Source organism: Kogia breviceps, chromosome 7 (assembly GCF_026419965.1).
Source record: "Kogia breviceps isolate mKogBre1 chromosome 7, mKogBre1 haplotype 1, whole genome shotgun sequence".
NCBI lineage: Eukaryota > Metazoa > Chordata > Mammalia > Artiodactyla > Physeteridae > Kogia > Kogia breviceps.
In genome coordinates, this window is record NC_081316.1 from 14189426 (window position 1) to 14206142 (window position 16717).

Consider the following 16717-nt stretch of genomic DNA (forward strand, 5'->3'; position numbering starts at 1 on the left):
GCAACGGGAGAGGCCACAACAGTGAGAGGCCCGCGTACCGCAAAAAAAAAAAAAAAAAAAAAAAAAAAAATTAACATGCATCAGAATCACCGGGAGAGTACGCTAAAAGGTTGATTCCTGGGCTCTGCCCCCCCAGTAGTTCTGGAGTGGGGCCCAAAAGTTTGCATTTCTAACAAGCTTCCAGGCAGCCCTTCAGCAGCACGGCTAACACACGTCTTTCCGCAAGCCTGCCCAAGTACTCGCCCCGCCATCAGAGCGGCTGCTTACTTTACCCTCCCCACCCCGTGCCCTTGAGCCTCTGCCCGGTCTGGTCATGCCAGGAATTCCCTGCTGCCACATCTGACGCTGTGGTCAGATCCTGGGGCCTCCCAACTCAGGACAAAGTTGAGAGGTTGTGCTGCTTTTTAAAGGGAAAGGCTTACTGGAATTTGAACCAGAACCGGAATGACTCCAGTCCAGAGGATCATAGGGGAGCTTGAAAAAAAAAAAAAAAAAGACAGAAATCTAGACCCACCCCCAGATACAGACCTCCCTTCGAGACAGGAGACACGCTACTGTGATCACCCTTTCTATATACAGATAATCAAAGGGAGCCCCAGAGAGGGTAAGTGACTTGCTCCAGGGCACACAGCACATTCGAGCAGAAGCTGAGCAAGAACCCAGGTGTCCTTCGCTGCGGCTGTGTGCTCCCCACTGCCCACCTCTCCCTTTTCTGAGCCTAAGAGGGTCTTCTCTCTCCCTGCCTTTTCTCACCTCTGCCCATCCCACTTTCTTGTGACCCCAGCCGGGCCCTGGCATTTCCACCCAGTGCTGAAATGGAGCCCCAAAGGACTGTAAAATTTGCCAAAGGGAGAAGAGTGGAGAAAGGGGTGGGGAAATGAGGGAGAGAGATGGAAACCTTTGTGGGGAGTGGAGGGGAAGCCACTCATTTGGTGTCCAGGAAGCTGGGGGTGGGGTTTCTCCTGGGACCTGCCCCCGTGTACCATCACCCCTGCCTCTGACCCCCAGAGGGCTCAGGCTGCAGCTCCGGAAATCACAAACCCCACTGGCCCCAAAGGAGCCAGCCTCTGGCTTCCCTCTGCAACGGGCTCTGTGCTTCAGACCCTGAGGGTTAGTTACTACAAGCTTCGCGCCCTTCAACACGGATCTCTTCTGACACCCAGTCCAGCCGGTGGGGCGCTGGGCAGCTGCCCTCCCAGACCTGCTCCAAAAGCACCATTAGGAAGGACCCTACCAGGTGCAGGTGAGACTGACAGCTGGGAGAGCTGCCCCAGGCGTTTAGGATCTGGCCGGGAAAGGTGAGTCAGTCCAGTGGCGGCAGGGCTCCTGGAATCAGGATCTGCAGTCCAAGTTGGAGGCCTCCCCCTCCACCATGTCACCTGGAGAAAAACTGGATCCGCTTCCTGACACTTTCATCCTGCAGCCGCCAGTCTTCCACCCGGTGAGCAGCCGCTCGGGTCTGGAACCTCCTGGGGGTCTCAGGGCTTCCCTTCCAGCTGGGCCTAGTCTCCCAGGTTGGGGGCTGGAGAGGCCCTCAGTCATAGGTCCTGTTTCCCTGGCCCCTGCGCATGGGCTCTGGAAGGCCATCCTGAGCTTAGCAAAGAGGCTGACGGCTCACTCCCACTCACGTTGGGTTCACGGGGTCCTTGCGTTTTAAAAGTAGTAGGGCCTGTTGACACAGTGGCGTCCCCTACTGTACGATGGGTGGCTAGGAGGGTCTGGGGGGGTGCGTAGTATCACTGGGGGGACATTGATCACTAGGAAGGGCAGGCTCATCTCCAGCCTGGGAGTCAGGTCAGAACCTCCAAGTGAGAGATGGTGTGGGGGTTTCCTCGATTCGTTCTGCTCAGTAGCCTGACGGTGCTTTACAGGAGGCTGAACTCCCAGCAGACTCCACCCTCCCACTCATAAGCACTAATTTTCACTTTCTCTTTACTTGGTCCTCACCTCCCAGGAGAACCGCTTTGGCTCAGTTAATTACAGGCCAGGCCCAGAGCCTGGGAAGCAGGAGGCACTGACACGCTGAGCCTGGCTAAGATGTGGGTGTTCTGCCAGCCCTGGGGTCTCCCACACCTCCCCAGGTGCCTGAGTGATGGGGTGAAGCAGCCGCCCGGGTTGCAGTGGCCCCTTGCTTTGCAAGCTGCGAAATCCCACCTGGAGGGCAACACTGTTGGATCTCAGCTCTTTCTGGGCAGTTGAGGCTTCTGAAGGCTGCTAGGCGTTGGAGAACACCGCATGAGGCCCAGTCGCGAGACCGCCCAGTGTGCACCTGCTGCATGTTCACATTTATTCTGCACATACCTCCTCAGAGCCCACCCTGTGCCAGGCCAGGCACTGAGCCTGTAGAAGCGAAAGACAGGGCTTCGGCTTTGAAGGGCTTGTGCCTCCCAGCATGAACAGCCAGCCACACGGCTCCCTCTAAGCCAGACGGCGAAGGGCCAAACTAGCCATGCCAGTGGAGAGCACGGGGAGGCGAGGAATGATTCCGGCACTCACATGGATGGTGCTTGGAGAAGGTGTCAGAGCCTGCAAAGTCAAGGCCGACTTCACAGGGTAGAAAGGGTCAGGAGTGGTAAAAGTGTACGCTGTATTTTGGGAATGCCGGGGGAAAGGTGAGCTGGGAAGGTAGGCTGGGTCATTATCAGGTATGTCTCCAGGCACCCATATCAGGGTCTGGCGCTCAGATCCCAATTTGTCCACCCTCTGCCTCCCACTTCCCAGGCTCTGGCCAATAAACAGTCCCTGGGAAGCCTCGACACCAGGCTTCTAGAGGCCAGGGTGGCAGCCAGGGAACAGTAAGCCTCACTGGGGACACTACTGTGCCCTAGGAGCTGGGGGAAGGGGCTGGGCTGGTGCTCCAAGGGGGCAGTGGGGCTGAATCTGGTTTGCCCGTGCAGGGTGGCTTTGATATGTGATGGTCCACGGAACACTCCAGAGAAAACTAATTTTTCCCCATTAGGACATTTTCTGTTTGGGGTGGGAGAGCTGAGTCTTCTTGTTCCTCTTCCCTCCCCACCCCACCCCCGACCCAGGGGTCCCTAGGCCCTTTCTTCAACCCCGTATGGATGGGTTTCTCCCCTTGTTCAGGTGGTTCCTTATGTCACGACAATTTTGGGCGGCCTGCGAGCGGGCAAGATGGTCGTGCTCCAGGGAGCGGTCCCTCTAAATGCACGCAGGTAAGGAGAGAGCTCCACAGGGCTTCCTCTCTACCTTCAGGGTCTCCGGGAGTCTCTGACCGGAGGTGCCCTTTGGGGGCCTCATCTCCCCTAGGTTCCAGGTGGACTTCCAGTGCGGCTGCAGCCTGCACCCCCGGCCAGATATCGCCATCCACTTCAACCCTCGCTTCCACACCACCAAGCCGCACGTCATCTGCAACACCCTGCACGGTGGGCGCTGGCAAGCCGAGGCTCGGTGGCCCCATCTGGCCCTGCCGAAAGGAGCGAGCTTCCTCATCCTCTTCCTCTTTGGAAATGAAGAGATGAGGGTGAATGGAAGGGGACATCAGGGGGTCTAGAACTTGTGTCCTCTGCTTCTCTTTCCTTCAGCCGAGTTCCCCACGTCACTGTGTTAAGGGGTATTTGGGGGGATGGGGCACAGAGTCCAGTACCCAGAGGACCGTGGAGCCGCCAAGCCCGGTTCCAAGCTGCCCTGGGCCCACTTGGCCCGATGCACGGGGCAGCATTCAGCAGGCCCTATGGTGCCAGCCCTGCAGAGGGTGCCACCACCACAGGGAGCGTCTAGAGGGTGCCTGCAGTTTGCCGGGCGCTGTTCTAACCCCTTAAATGTCGGCTCACTGCAACCTCACAAGAGTCCGTGAGGAGGGCGCTTTCATTCTCCGCATCTCACGGAAGAGGGGGAAGGGACAGGGAGGGTGAAGCCTCAAGGCTTTCACCGCTGGTGTGGCTGATGTGAACTCCGGCCAGGAAGATCTTCAGACTTCTCCAGGGGAGGGGGAGCTGGTGGGAGCCGGCCGTGGAGGGCGGGACCTGTGGGACAGGGGTCACACAGCCTCCTGAGGCTCCTCACCTGTGGATGGTGGGGAGGGCTCGGGGGGCTGCTGCGCCAGCTGCTGGTGGGTCAGCTGAGAGGCGAAGTGGGGCCAGCATGGGGTGCCAGGGGCCAGGAGGGGCACTGAAGTTGCCCGCTCCCCAACCCTGGGGAGGCTACTTAAGCTCCCCCAAGCCTCGGGCACCTGGGCACCTGGTCTGTAAAACATGCCTGCCTCGTAGAGCTGGTGTGAAGTTAAATGAGGGAAAATTCCAGAAAGGATGTTCAGGATGCCTGGCACGTTAGTATGAACTCAGGACCATCAGCTGCTGCTGAGCCAGCCTAGTCTGTCTGTCTCTCTAGGTGAGTGTAAATGGAAAGCACTTTCTCCATTACCGCTACCAACTCCCGCTGTCTCGTGTGGACACCTTGGGCATATATGGAGACGTCTTGGTGACGGCCGTTGGATTCCTGAACATCAACGTAAGTTCTCTTGGGGCCAAGTCCTGGGTGGCAGCAGCCTCTGACTTCCCCTGATGCCTGGACAGGCCCAGGACCCCCTCCTGGCCCAGAGAAGCCCTGTCACACCAATTATAGCCAAGGTGGAGGGCATCCATCCAGGTGTTGGACATGAGGAGGGGTGAGGTGACCACAGAAGGCGGGTCCAAGAGCCTCGGGCAGAATCCTATCCTGGGCATGGGGTCTGGTCAATGAGGAGTAGTGGCCAGAAGGCAAATGACTTGGAGTCTTGGACCCATGGGGTATCATTCCCAGCTGAGGAGCTGATTAAAAACGCAGATTTCTGAGACCCGCCATCAGAGATTCTGATTCAGTAAGTCAGAGGTGGGGCCCAGGAATCAGCACGTTCAAAATGCCGGGTTTGAGAAGCCCTGACAAGGCCTGGGTGGGGGGGTGGGGGTGGGGGGGAGCCATCAAGGCCAAAGCCGGCCTCTGCCCCCTCCCAGGCACAGGAGGGCAGGTGGGAGCCAAATCAATCAAGCTCTGGGGCTTGAGTGGTCCCGAATCTGGCCTGTTGCTTTTTCTCTCTCCTAACAGCCATTTGTGGAGGGCGGTAGCGAGTATCCGGTTGGACACGTGAGTCTCCTGGGAGCAGGACTGGCCCTCGCGGTCCCAGCCACACCAGCTGAGCCACTGGCTCTCCCTCCTCCCCCAGCGGGCCCTGCCCCTCGCTGGGCGGCCGCTCACTTTGCGCACAGCCCAGCTGCCCCCCTCCCTCACTGTGCGGTTGCCATGGAGACGGCTGGCCCCACCTCAGTCCCTGGGAGCCTGGATTTGCCTCTCCCAGCGCCAGCGCCAGCTCGGGAGGATGGCTGGGGTAGGCTGTCTTCCCGGAACGGGCAGGGCCCCTGTCATCCTATCGGAAGATCCGTCCCAATTGGAGCTTTCAGTTCTTAGCATCCCTGTGAGGTAGCGGGTTGGCCTGCAGGGCAGAAGGGGAGATGAGGCCCAGGGACTTGCTCAGAGCCACAAAGTGAGTGAATGACAGGACCGCCCCCCGCCTCACCCCCCCATCCAGTTCTTCTGCATTATTCCAGAGCTGGTGTCCATCTGAATTCAAGAGGGCCCCACTGGGGTTCCAGTCATTTTCCCGTATTATCTCGGAGAGGGGCAGACCCCAAACATCCCCATTTTTTAAGAATAATATCAAGAGGTTCCCTTTCAATGAGCAAACACCATGTGGCCTCCATGTCCCCTCTTTCTTTCCTTGACAGCCTTTCCTGCTGAAGAGCCCCAGCCTGGTGAGTGACCTCCTCCTCGGCCTGGCAGAGGGACAGTCTTTCACCTGCTCCGTCAGGAGAGGGAGGGCACCCCCTCTCACTCATATCCCATATGCTGGTGGCAGATGGCCTCAGCATCAGGGTCTCCCCTCCTTTCTAGGAAACTGCAGGCTGTGGGTGGGCCAGTCGACTTCAGGCTGAAGCTCCAGCTTCATTTTACCTTTTCTCCATTTGTTCTGCACACAATTATCTGATACTCTCCTGTGCTAGGCCCAGAGCCAGGCTCTAGGATGGAGGGACGAATCAGTCCCAGCCCCCCAGCTGCCCACAGGCTGGTAGGGGGGGCAGACCAATGAATGAGCCATTACAGTTTGGAGCACAGCATTAGGGACTCCGAGCACGGGGGCTGGGCCGGTGCGGGGGAGGCCAGAGAGAGCCGAGTACTGGAGACAGGCCTGCAGTAGGTGTTTAATAACGGAGCGGAGCTGTCTCCTCCTGGCTTCAGGCCCAGAGGCAGAGATTAACCAGCCCCGGGGCTCCCTGGCCCTTGAGGGCAGCCCATGAAGCAGCTCCTAGGGGCAGTATCCCTCCCCGAGCCCCTGTGTGAGTGCCCCACTCAGACATTTCCCGTGTTCCTTCAGGAGGTGCCCTGCTCGCGTACCCTTCCCCAGGGTCTCTGGCCCGGACAGGTCATCATAGTGAGGGGGCTGGTCTTGCCAGAGCCAAAGGAGTAAGTATGCAGAAGGAGGGGAAAAGGAGGAGCATCTCTGTGCCAGGCACAAGCTTGATAAGCATCACCGCTTTAACCTCCAGCACCACTACTTAATCCCCATCTTCCAGATCAGGAAACAGAGGAGCGGAGAGCAGAAGTAAGTTGCCCAAGTTCGCAGAGCTTGTGAAAGTCTCTGATCTGGGATTGGGTCCAGGGCTCTGGTGCCTTCGTGGCACCAGCAACTCCCACTCTGGGAGTATCTTCCCTGCCTGTGCATATGGTCAGGCCAACCAGCCTCTCGCCGCAGGTCCCAGCTGGAGCCTCAGGAAAGGCCCTTTAAAGGCACAGGCTGAAACCCAGAGAGAAGATGTGACCTCCCACAGTGCCCTGGTTTAGAAAACACAGCCAGGCGACCCCAGAGAAGAGGCCCAGTGCCGGGAGGTGGGGACTTGGAGGGACTCAGTAACCAAGTGGACGCTTCCTGACGTCTCCCATAGGGGGTGCTCCTGCTTCATTTCCCAAACCTGCGGATTCCAAGCCAGTTAGACACGTGTCTTTCTCGTTCCCTTTCTTTGTTTCTTTCCTTTTCCTTCTTTCCTTTCCTTCTTCCCCTCCATCCTTCCTTCCCTCCTCCCTTCCTTCTTTCTGGAATTGCATTGGATTTCATGACTTTTCTGGGCCAGATTTCCGGGGTTTGACTTCTGCTGAGGACACTTAAAACCTGTGCAACTTCACAGCAGTTACTTTTCCTTTCTGTGCCTTAGTTTCCCTGTCTGTAAAAAGGGATAAAAATAGTGCCAGCTTCAGGGATGGTGTAAATACGGAGAACTGTGACAGGAACATAGCAAGTGGTCCACAAGTGTGGTGATACCAGAATTCTTTTGGCGGAGGGCCAGGGAAGTAAGGCTAGTGCCCTATGTTCTCCCTGCCCTACGCCCTTTTTGGTTTTGAAGTCACTGACCTCACTAACCCTTGCCCTGCATGCTCTTGGTCAGGCCTGTGAATTATGGGCAGGCATGCAGCACAGCCCTGGATAGCATAAGCCTCCAAAGCTGGGCATGACTGGATTGGATTCCTGGTTTTGCCTCTTAAAAACTGTGGTCTTGGGCAAGTCACTACACCTCTCTTAGCCTGGAGTGCTGAGTTCCCCCATCAGAAAAAAAGGAGAAAGATAATCCCACTCTACAGGGAAAATGAAAAAGTTCCCAGTGAAGGAAAGAACCCCCACTCCTCCCCAAGCTTGGAGACAGGAGACCAGGTGCTCATCTTAGCTCAATTCACATGGCTATTATTAGTGACACAGCTGATGAATTTGCTGCTCTCTCTCAAGGGCCATGAATTCACGTGTCCTCAGAGGCCAGGCAGGTCACATAAACAGTGAGGCAGCAGGTTGGGAATGTGGTGAAGTGGAAAGAATATTTCCATAGATCTTCTGATGCCAGATCTTCTAATTATTTTAAAAGGGAAGCTGAAAGCTATCTTTTATATAAACTTTCTCAATTTTTAAAAAGGGTATTACTTTAAAGTTGAAGAATACCGTGGACCAGCCAGAACATTTCTACAGGTTAAGTCAGCCCCGGGCCCCCAGCATCAAGGCTTAGCACCACACCTGGCACTTAGCAAGCCTTCAAGCCCCTTCTCCGGCCCCTTTCCACAGTTTCACGCTCAGTCTGCTGGACGAGGCCGCCCACGCTCCTGTGATGCTCAGGGCTTCCTTCGCAGACAGAACTCTGGCCTGGGTCTCCCGCTGGGGCCGGAAGAAACTGATCTTGGCCCCCTTCCTCTTCTACCCACAGCGATTCTTCGAGGTGGGTGGGAGCCAAGATGCCTGGTCCCTCTGGGGTGGAGTGCAGAGCTGCATTCCCGTCCAGGAGACTGGGGGTGCGTCGGGGCAGCAGGGAAGCCAGTGCCCGCTGGGGGGGATCCCATGCCCAGAAACCCCTCTTTCATTAATCAGGGAGGGCCCTGACCTCAGCATTATCAAAAAGCACCCCTAATGACTCCAGTGTGCCGCTGAGGTTGAGACCACTCGTCCAGGGAGAGCAATGACCCCTTTTACAGATGGTGAAACTGAGGCCAAGACCTGGGCAGATCTTTGTGGAAGGGCTGATGATGAGCTGGGCCCCTAGTCCTGGTCTTTTCCACCACTGGGTGCCCCACGGGTCCAGTCTTTGTGTCCTTGCCAGGTGGGGCATCAGGCAGGCAAGGAAGGGTCTGGAAGCCTGCAGAGCCCCATGCCCTCCTTTCCCAGGTTCTGCTCCTATGCCGAGAGGGAGAGCTGAAGCTGGCGCTCAGTGGGCAGGGCGTGGGGGCCACCAGCCTGGGCCAGCAGGCCCTGGAGCGGCTGCGGGAACTGCGAATCAGTGGCAGCGTCCAGCTCTACTGCGTCCACTACTGAGGAGGGATCCAGAGGCCCAGCCGGAGAAGAAGAGGGCCAGCCTAGAGCCAGGGCCCCACCAGATGGCCCCACTCTCCTACCCTCAGTAAAATCTCCACCTGTCAACACGATGTCAGGCCTGGCTCACTTCTGAAACCAGGAGCCTGAGTCTGCAGGTGCTTTGGACCCCACAGCAGAAAGGGGGCACAAGAGTGTGAAGGCTCCAGAAACTCTGCAGTTCCCTCCACCAGGAGCCTGGAATTTGGCCCTGCCTTCCTTCAGGGCCCAGACAAGGAGGAGGGCTTTGTAGCCTAATGAAAATGCTCCAAAATACAGCGGCTTTAAAAATTTAGATGTGGGCTTCCCTGGTGGCGCAGTGGTTGAGAGTCCGCCTGCCGATGTGGGGGACACGGGTTCGTGCCCCGGTCCGGGAGGATCCCACGTGCCGTGGAGCGGCTGGGCCCGTGAGCCATGGCTGCTGAGCCTGCGCGTCCGGAGCCTGTGCTCCGCAACGGGAGAGGCCACAGCAGTGAGAGGCCCGCGTACCGCAAAAAAAAAAAAAAAAAAAAAAAAAATTTAGATGTTTATTTCCTTCTCATCTAAACAGAAAAATCGTCCAGGTCAGTGGGGCAACTTTACTCCTTATGGGCCTTCTGGGTCATCCTTGTCATCATCCCAGCACCCCCAGGGCATCAGCATCACCTGCATGGCAGAAGCTCAGTAGCCACCATATCTAGGTTTCAACCACTGAGAAGGCAAATAGAGAATATGGACAAGGCCCATGTGATGTCATAAGCCCAGACCTGGGATTGGCACACGCTATTTACACTCACATCTCATTGGCAAGTACTCAGTCACACGGCCACATTATCTGCCAGGGAGGCCGGAAGTGTCCTCCATGGGATGACCACGGTGCCTGGCCATAGTTCTACTCCTGTGATTCCTGGAATATTTGGTTTTATTTATATTATACCATCTTATTTTGTGTTTTCTATTTACCATTGCTATTTTTCCTCATATTTTCAGCTTTCGTACTTGCTACTGCATTGATAAAGTCTTCTTTATCACCCTCCCCCTTTTTTTTCTGATGCTGATTTGGACGTTGTAAATTCCATTTTATACTTCTAGTGGTTATCCTTACTTTTATTTTTTTTATTTTATTTTTATTTTTTACTTTTTTGCGGTATGCGGGCCTCTCACTGCTGTGGCCTCTCCCGTTGCGGAGCACAGGCTCCGGACGCGCAGGCTCAGCGGCCATGGCTCACGGGCCCATTCGCTCCGCGGCACGTGGGATCTTCCCGGACCAGGGCACGAACTCGTGTCCCCTGCATCGGCAGGCAGACTCTCAACCACTGCGCCACCAGGGAAGCCCTGTTCTACTGTTTTTAATGTGTCTTTTTTCTCTAGCTGATTCTAAGACTTTTCTCTTTAACATTGCTTTTCAACAATTTGGTTATGCTGTGCCTTTGCATGATTTTCTTCTTTTTTATCCTGCTTGGGACTTGTTGAACTTTGCCAACTTTGCATTTATATTTTTCCTCAGATTTGTCAAATGGTTGGGTCCTTGGTGGCCTTGGTGAGCTACTGAACTGAATCTGAGTCACCTGCCTCTGTCTTTTTGTTACGGAGACAGCGACTCTCCAGGCTGTCAATGTTAGACCTGAACGGTCTCTGAGGGATCCCAGCTCACCCAAGAACCGCCAAGAGTCGAGAGTCGCTGCAACACGCAAGAGGTTTATTAGGAGCCGGTGCACCGGGGTTCCTTGGTCCTCACGCAGGAGGCCGAAGAGGAACCCCCCCAAGCGGAATCACATACATTTTATAGCTTTCATTTTTCATTATGCAAAGTGTGGATATATCAAGGGTTTTTTTCTCATTGGTTTGTTTGTTCCTGGACCGGAGTGGGGACTTGGCTCTACTTCCTTGATTGGTTGGCTGTCGGATGCCTACTTTACATTTACCGGAGTGGGGTCTTGGCTCTAGTTCCTTGATTGGTTAGCTGTCGGATGCCTACTTTACATTTTCGTGTTTTTGTGGTGGGGGGTTGAGTCACATGAGTTATGGTTGGCTAGGGCGACCTTTAAACTCTGGCTTAATCATTCTTATCACCCGCCATACTGGTTTGCTCGAGGTTTCATCCCCCGCCATACCTGTTTGCTCGGAACGGTTTCTGCCCAGGGGGGGGACATTCCAGTATCTTATTGCCAGCCGAAAAAGCTTAAAGCTCAAAAGTATCGATAGGGAAGTAGGGGTGTAAGTATAGTTAAGGCCCTACATTCCCCCCTTTTCTTTTTGCAATTAATTTCAATCATGGAATTTCAGCCTCTCTCTGCAAGCTTTGATATTGTTGTCTTAGCATTAACACTTGTACTGCGCTGACACGTTGCCTGATAAAGGCTATCAAGCGATTTAAAATGCATGGTCCAAAAGTTAAGAGCAGCAACAAAATAATGAGGGGTCCTAACAAGGTGGAAATTAAAGTAGTAAGCCAGGGTGATTTGTCAAACCATGATTGGAACCATCCTTTTTGATTTTCCCTTTCTTGTTGCCTTTTGTCCAGGCGCTCCCTAAGCCTGTCCATAGTTTCGGTGATAGCCCCAGAATGATCAATATAAAAACAGCACTCTTCTTTTAGTGCGGCACATAGTCCACCTTCCTTAAGGAACAGCAGGTCTAGTCCCCTCCTGTTCTGCATTACTACCTCTGAGAGCGAGGTGAGTGATTCTTTTAACTGAGTTATGGAACTTTCTAACGCCCGGAGATCGACATCTACAGCCTGTCTTAAGTTAGCATAGTAGTGAGGTTGTTGGATGAGGGCTGTTGCACCTGTTCCTACCCCGACTGCCGTTCTTAATCCTAGAAGTACAGCCAGGGTGAGGGTTACGGGCTCTCTCCTAAGTCTCCTTTTGCCTTCATATTCGTCTAGAAAAGATGAATCTGAATGATAGATGAGTCTGGGGACCAGCTGGACTAACACACAAAAGTCGGCCGAAGCATTGAGGACCTCTAGAGAAATGCAAGGGGTCAATCCCGTGTTACATGCCCACCATCCATCCTGAGGAGGGAGGAGATATCCTGAGCCCTGTGGGAGGCTTGAATTGGTACAGAGATGTCGATGGGACGGGGGGGGCGTTCCTACACATGTACCGTTTCCTGATACTGAAGACAAGGTCAATTTATTATTTCCTTCTTGTTTCCATCGACATTGATCTGAAGAGTTGACATTACTAAAATTAGAACTATATCCTATAGCATCATAATAAGGGGGAGGAGCAGCATAGCAAAGCCAACATGATTTGGTAGCCTCTGGATTTGTGGCATTTAGGACCCCAAAAGCCGCCTGGACCAATGAGAGCATTCGGTCTCGGGGGGCTCTGGGTTTGCTTGTTATTTCTTTTAGTCCAGAAGTCTGGTTTCTTATCCCTGGTAGTATTGTGGGTGGGGCCAAGGGTAGCAGAGGGTGCCCAATCTCAGGATTGGGGCCCATAGGGACGGGAGTAGGGGTCTCGATCTTTAATTTGATGGTCATTAGGAGCCCATCATCATATTCTGCTTTGTAAAACCTTATACCCCATGAATGGCCACCTATCCAATTTTTGTTTTTCTTCCCAGGTTCACTAAAAGAAATTTTAAGGGGATGGCACCACGTTGAACATTCGGGCACATTGTCGTGATGGGTGTAGTTGGCCATTACCTTGATAAAATCCCAGCTAGAGGTGGGTTTCCAGTAGGTGTCCCCAGTGGTTTCACATCCCCAGCTCTTGCAATAGAAATGTTCTCTTCCCCCGCACTGATAATTCAAAGACCGGTGACGATGGAACCCAGGGCATACATAAAAGGAGAGGGCCCTGAGCATGATTCTCTGATTCTTGGTCGAACAACCTCCCCCCCCAGGGACTAATCCCCAGTCCCCGGGCGCTGTCCCCGGCCGCTGATTCGGGGCAGTTTGTTGATCGTGATATCCCCTTACATCCCAGTTAGGGGGGGCTCCCAGGGCCAACTTACAAACATCGGGGAAGAGGTCTGGCCACCAGGTCCAAGGGGCAGCAGTATGGCTAACAGACCATATTACATCTCCAGTTTGGGAAATTACCTGCCAGGTTAAACGCTGGGGCAGGTGAGGACTAAAGTTACTCACAGCCAGTAGGGGTAACAAAGTCAGAGTTATGAGTCTGGTGAGCGCAGGAGCTTGAGCTTGAGCGGGTTGCTGGTCTTTTGGGCCCGCCATTCCGATGATGATGCAGACGCTGGCGCAGCTTTTATGTGTGAGGCGTGAATCCAAGCAGCGATGCCGTCTACCTTTACAGCCGTGGGGGTGGTGAGCAGGACGATGTATGGTCCTTTCCACAGAGGCTCTAGCGTCTGGGTTCGGTGTCAACGGACGTACACGGAATCTCCGACTTGGAAGGGATGAGCTTCTGCTGGTGTTCCGGGTCGGTAAGCCTCTGCCAGCTGGGACCACACCTCCTCTTGGACCAACTGGAGTCCCAATAGCCTAGCATATAAGTCAGTGTTATTCTGGCAGTCAGGACTTATTCCTTCCCCGAGCGTGAGAAGGGGAGGTGGGGCCCCGTATAGAATTTCAAATGGAGTGAGATGATAGCGGGAGGGGGTATTTCTAGCCCAAAACAGGGCTAAGGGAAGGAGCACCGTCCAATCTGTACCGCCAGTCTCTATGGACAATTTAGTTAGGGTCTCTTTTAGAGTTCTATTCATTCTTTCTATCTGTCCTGAACTCTGGGGTCTATAGGCACAATGTAATTTCCAATCAGTCCCCAGGTATTTGGCCACACCCTGACTTACCTGGGCGACGAAGGCGGGACCATTATCGGATCCTATTACCTTTGGTGCCCCGAACCGCGGGAAAATTTCTTCTAAGATCTTCTTGGTCACCATAGTAGCTGTCTCCTTTTTCGTTGGGAAAGCTTCTATCCATCCTGAGAAGGTATCTATGAAAACTTCTTCTAGGAAACTGCTTCCATCGGTAAACCAGGTAAAGTTGGCATCGGGGAGAGGCTGATCCATCAAGTCTGGCCTGCTACCGTGGGCTGCAGCCAATACTTCCTGACAATCATGGATGATGGTGGTGGTGCCTTCTAGGTCGGGGTCAGGCAGCAAGGTGGCCGGGTTAAGTCCTGTGGCTGATGTAAACTTAATACGGTCTGAATTTAACAGCAGGGTTTGGTAATGAGTCATTCTGGCATTTGTTAGCCACCTGTCGGGTGGCTGACGAATCACATTTTCTAATGCATGGGGGGCTGTTATCGTTAAGTTCTGTCCCAAAGTCAATTTGTCAGCATCTTTGACCAAAGCGGCCACGGCGGCGATTATTTTTAAGCAGGCGGGCCATCCTGTTGCCACAGGATCCAATTTCTTTGATAGGTACGCAACCGGGCGATTCCAGGGGCCCAGTTTCTGAGTTAGTACTCCCTTTGCGATACCTTTATTCTCGGCCACGTACAGATAGAAAGGCTTAGTTACATCTGGTAGCCCCAAAGCCGGGGCTGATAGCAGGGCTCGTTTAATTTGGTCAAAAGCCCGTTGTTCTTTATCACCCCAAGCGAAAGGGATGCCGTTCTTGGTCAGGGGATACAAAGGGGCTGCTAATTCAGCAAACCCCGGAATCCATAGCCTACAGAATCCGGCCGTCCCCAAAAATGCCCTAACCTGTTTAGGACTCTTGGGGGCCGGTATGTGGGCAACGGTGTTTTTCCTGCTTTCCGAGAGCCATCTCTGTCCTTCTTTTAGCAAGTACCCCAGGTAACTGACCTGTCGTTGACATATTTGTGCTTTCTTTGCTGAAGCCCGATATCCCAGTGTCTCAAGTTCCGTTAATAGCCTTTCAGTCCCCCTGACGCAGTCTTCTTGGGTCTCTGCCGATAAAAGAAGATCATCAACATATTGAAGGAGAGTTACCTGTGGGTTGGACTCTCTATAGGATGTCAAATCCTGGTGTAGGGCCTCGTCGAAAATGGTGGGGGAGTTCTTGAATCCTTGGGGTAGGCGAGTCCAGGTCAGCTGGCCTGACATCCCCGACGCTGGATCCTTCCATTCGAATGCAAAGTAAGGCTGGCTGAGAGAGGAGAGTCTCAGGCAGAAGAAAGCATCTTTAAGATCCAAAACAGTGTACCAAGTGTGCTGAGGTGGAAGAGTACTTAAGAGATTGTAGGGGTTGGGCACCGTGGGGTGGAGGTCCACTACTTGCTTATTCACCTCATGTAGGTCTTGTACCGGCCGGTAATCATTAGTTCCTGGCTTTTTAACTGGTAAAAGAGGGGTATTCCATGCAGATTGGCACCTTACCAGGATCCCTAATTCTAGCAACCTTTGTATGTGAGGACGAATGCCATCCCGAGCTTCTTTGCTCATAGGGTACTGGCGGACTGTCACCGGGGTGGCGGTTGCTTTGAGTTCTACCACCACGGGGGGGCGATATTTTGCCATTCCCATACCGGCAGTTTCTGCCCAAGCCTGTGGAAACCTGGTCACCCAATCCTGCATATCAACTTGTGGAGGCGAGGGCACTTCATATAACCTATGTTCATCTTCCAGCTTCATAGTCAAAATTTGGAGTAATCTCCCTTGGTTGTCAGTTATAGTGGGCCCTTCTGGTTGAAAGTGGATTTGGGCCCCCACCTTAGAGAGTAAGTCCCTGCCTAGCAGAGGGTATGGGCACTCAGGTATGACCAAGAATGAGTGGGTTACTTGTCCCATCCCAAGGTCTACTGTCCTTCGTGTGGTCCATGAGTACTGCTTATTTCCTGTAGCCCCCTGGACCCATGACCTTTTAGTTGAGAGGGGGCCTTTTGGGTGGAGGAGGACTGAGTGCTGAGCGCCGGTGTCTACCAAGAACTGGACGGGTTCCCCCTCCACTTTAAGAGTTACCCTGGGCTCGGGGAGAGGGTCCGAGCCCTGACTTCCCTAATCTTCCTCTTCCAGGGGTAAAATTTTGTCTCTGGTTGGTTTTCCCCCATTCTTCTTTTTAGGGCATTCTCTTACCCAGTGACCTTTTTCTTTACAGTAAGCACATTGATCCTTGTCTAATGGTCGCCTTCCTGTCCGCCCTTCCTGTCTATTCCTGTCTCTAATATTTCCTCCTCTGACTACAGTGGCCAGTATCTTACTCAAATTCCTCTCTTGCCACTTGTCCCGCCTTAATTCACGGGCCTCTTGCTCCTTCGGCTTCCTTTCTTCCCTTTCCTCTTCTGTTTCCCTCTTATTATATACTTTATCTGCCTCTTTTACTAAGTCCTGAACCATCCAGCCTTTGTAACTTCTTTCTAATGTCAGGGGCCGCCTGGTCAATAAAGGCCATTGCTATGGTGGCCTTATGTTCCTCAGAAGTTGGATCATAAGGAGTGAACCGTCTAAAAGCCTCCATTAAGCATTCTAGGAACACGGTTGGCGACTCCTGGGGCCCCTGAGTTACCTCTCTTACCTTGGCCAAATTCGTGGGGCGCCTGGCTGCTCCATGGAGACCTGCCACCAGAGCCTGGCGATACATCTTCAGGTGCTCCTACCTTCTGGGGTATTGAAGTCCCAATTCGGCCTGACGAGTGGAAAACCGGCATCAATCTCGTTAGGCAACTGGGTAGGTTGCCCATTGGCGCCTAACACATTCTTTCTAGCCTCCAAGAGAACCCGTTGCCTTTCCTCAGTTGTGAGGAGAGTCTGGAGGAGCTGTTGACAATCGTCCCAGGTGGGTTGGTGGGAGAAGACAAGAGACTCTATTAAAGCAGTGAGAGCCTGTGGATTTTCAGAGAAAGTAGGGTTATGCATCTTCCAGTTATAAAGATCTGCAGAGGAAAAGGGCCAGTATTGGAGGGGCCTATTCCCGTGGTTATCGGGGGGGCCATATTCTCTAAGGGGTAGAGCGGTAGAATCCGGGGAAATAGCCCTCCG

The 16717-nt window shown here is 53.7% G+C and overlaps 1 protein-coding gene across 2 annotated transcripts; it reads left to right on the top strand.

Moving 5' to 3' along the window:
* Nucleotides 1–1336: 1336 nt before the first annotated feature.
* On the top strand, nt 1337–9146 carry LGALS12 (galectin 12). Of its 2 annotated transcripts, XM_059069980.2 has the most exons (9): nt 1361–1441; nt 3088–3176; nt 3271–3484; nt 4351–4470; nt 5044–5082; nt 5721–5747; nt 6368–6456; nt 8096–8246; nt 8690–9146. In XM_059069980.2, exons 1-9 carry the CDS (start codon nt 1373–1375, stop codon nt 8834–8836), a joined length of 945 nt encoding a protein of 314 aa, XP_058925963.1. In that variant the 5' UTR covers nt 1361–1372; the 3' UTR covers nt 8837–9146. The 2 variants fall into 2 exon arrangements, with proteins under 2 accessions (XP_058925964.1, XP_058925963.1); XM_059069981.2 differs by lacking the exon at nt 5721–5747 and having other exon boundaries at nt 1337–1441.
* Nucleotides 9147–16717: the final 7571 nt, after the last annotated feature.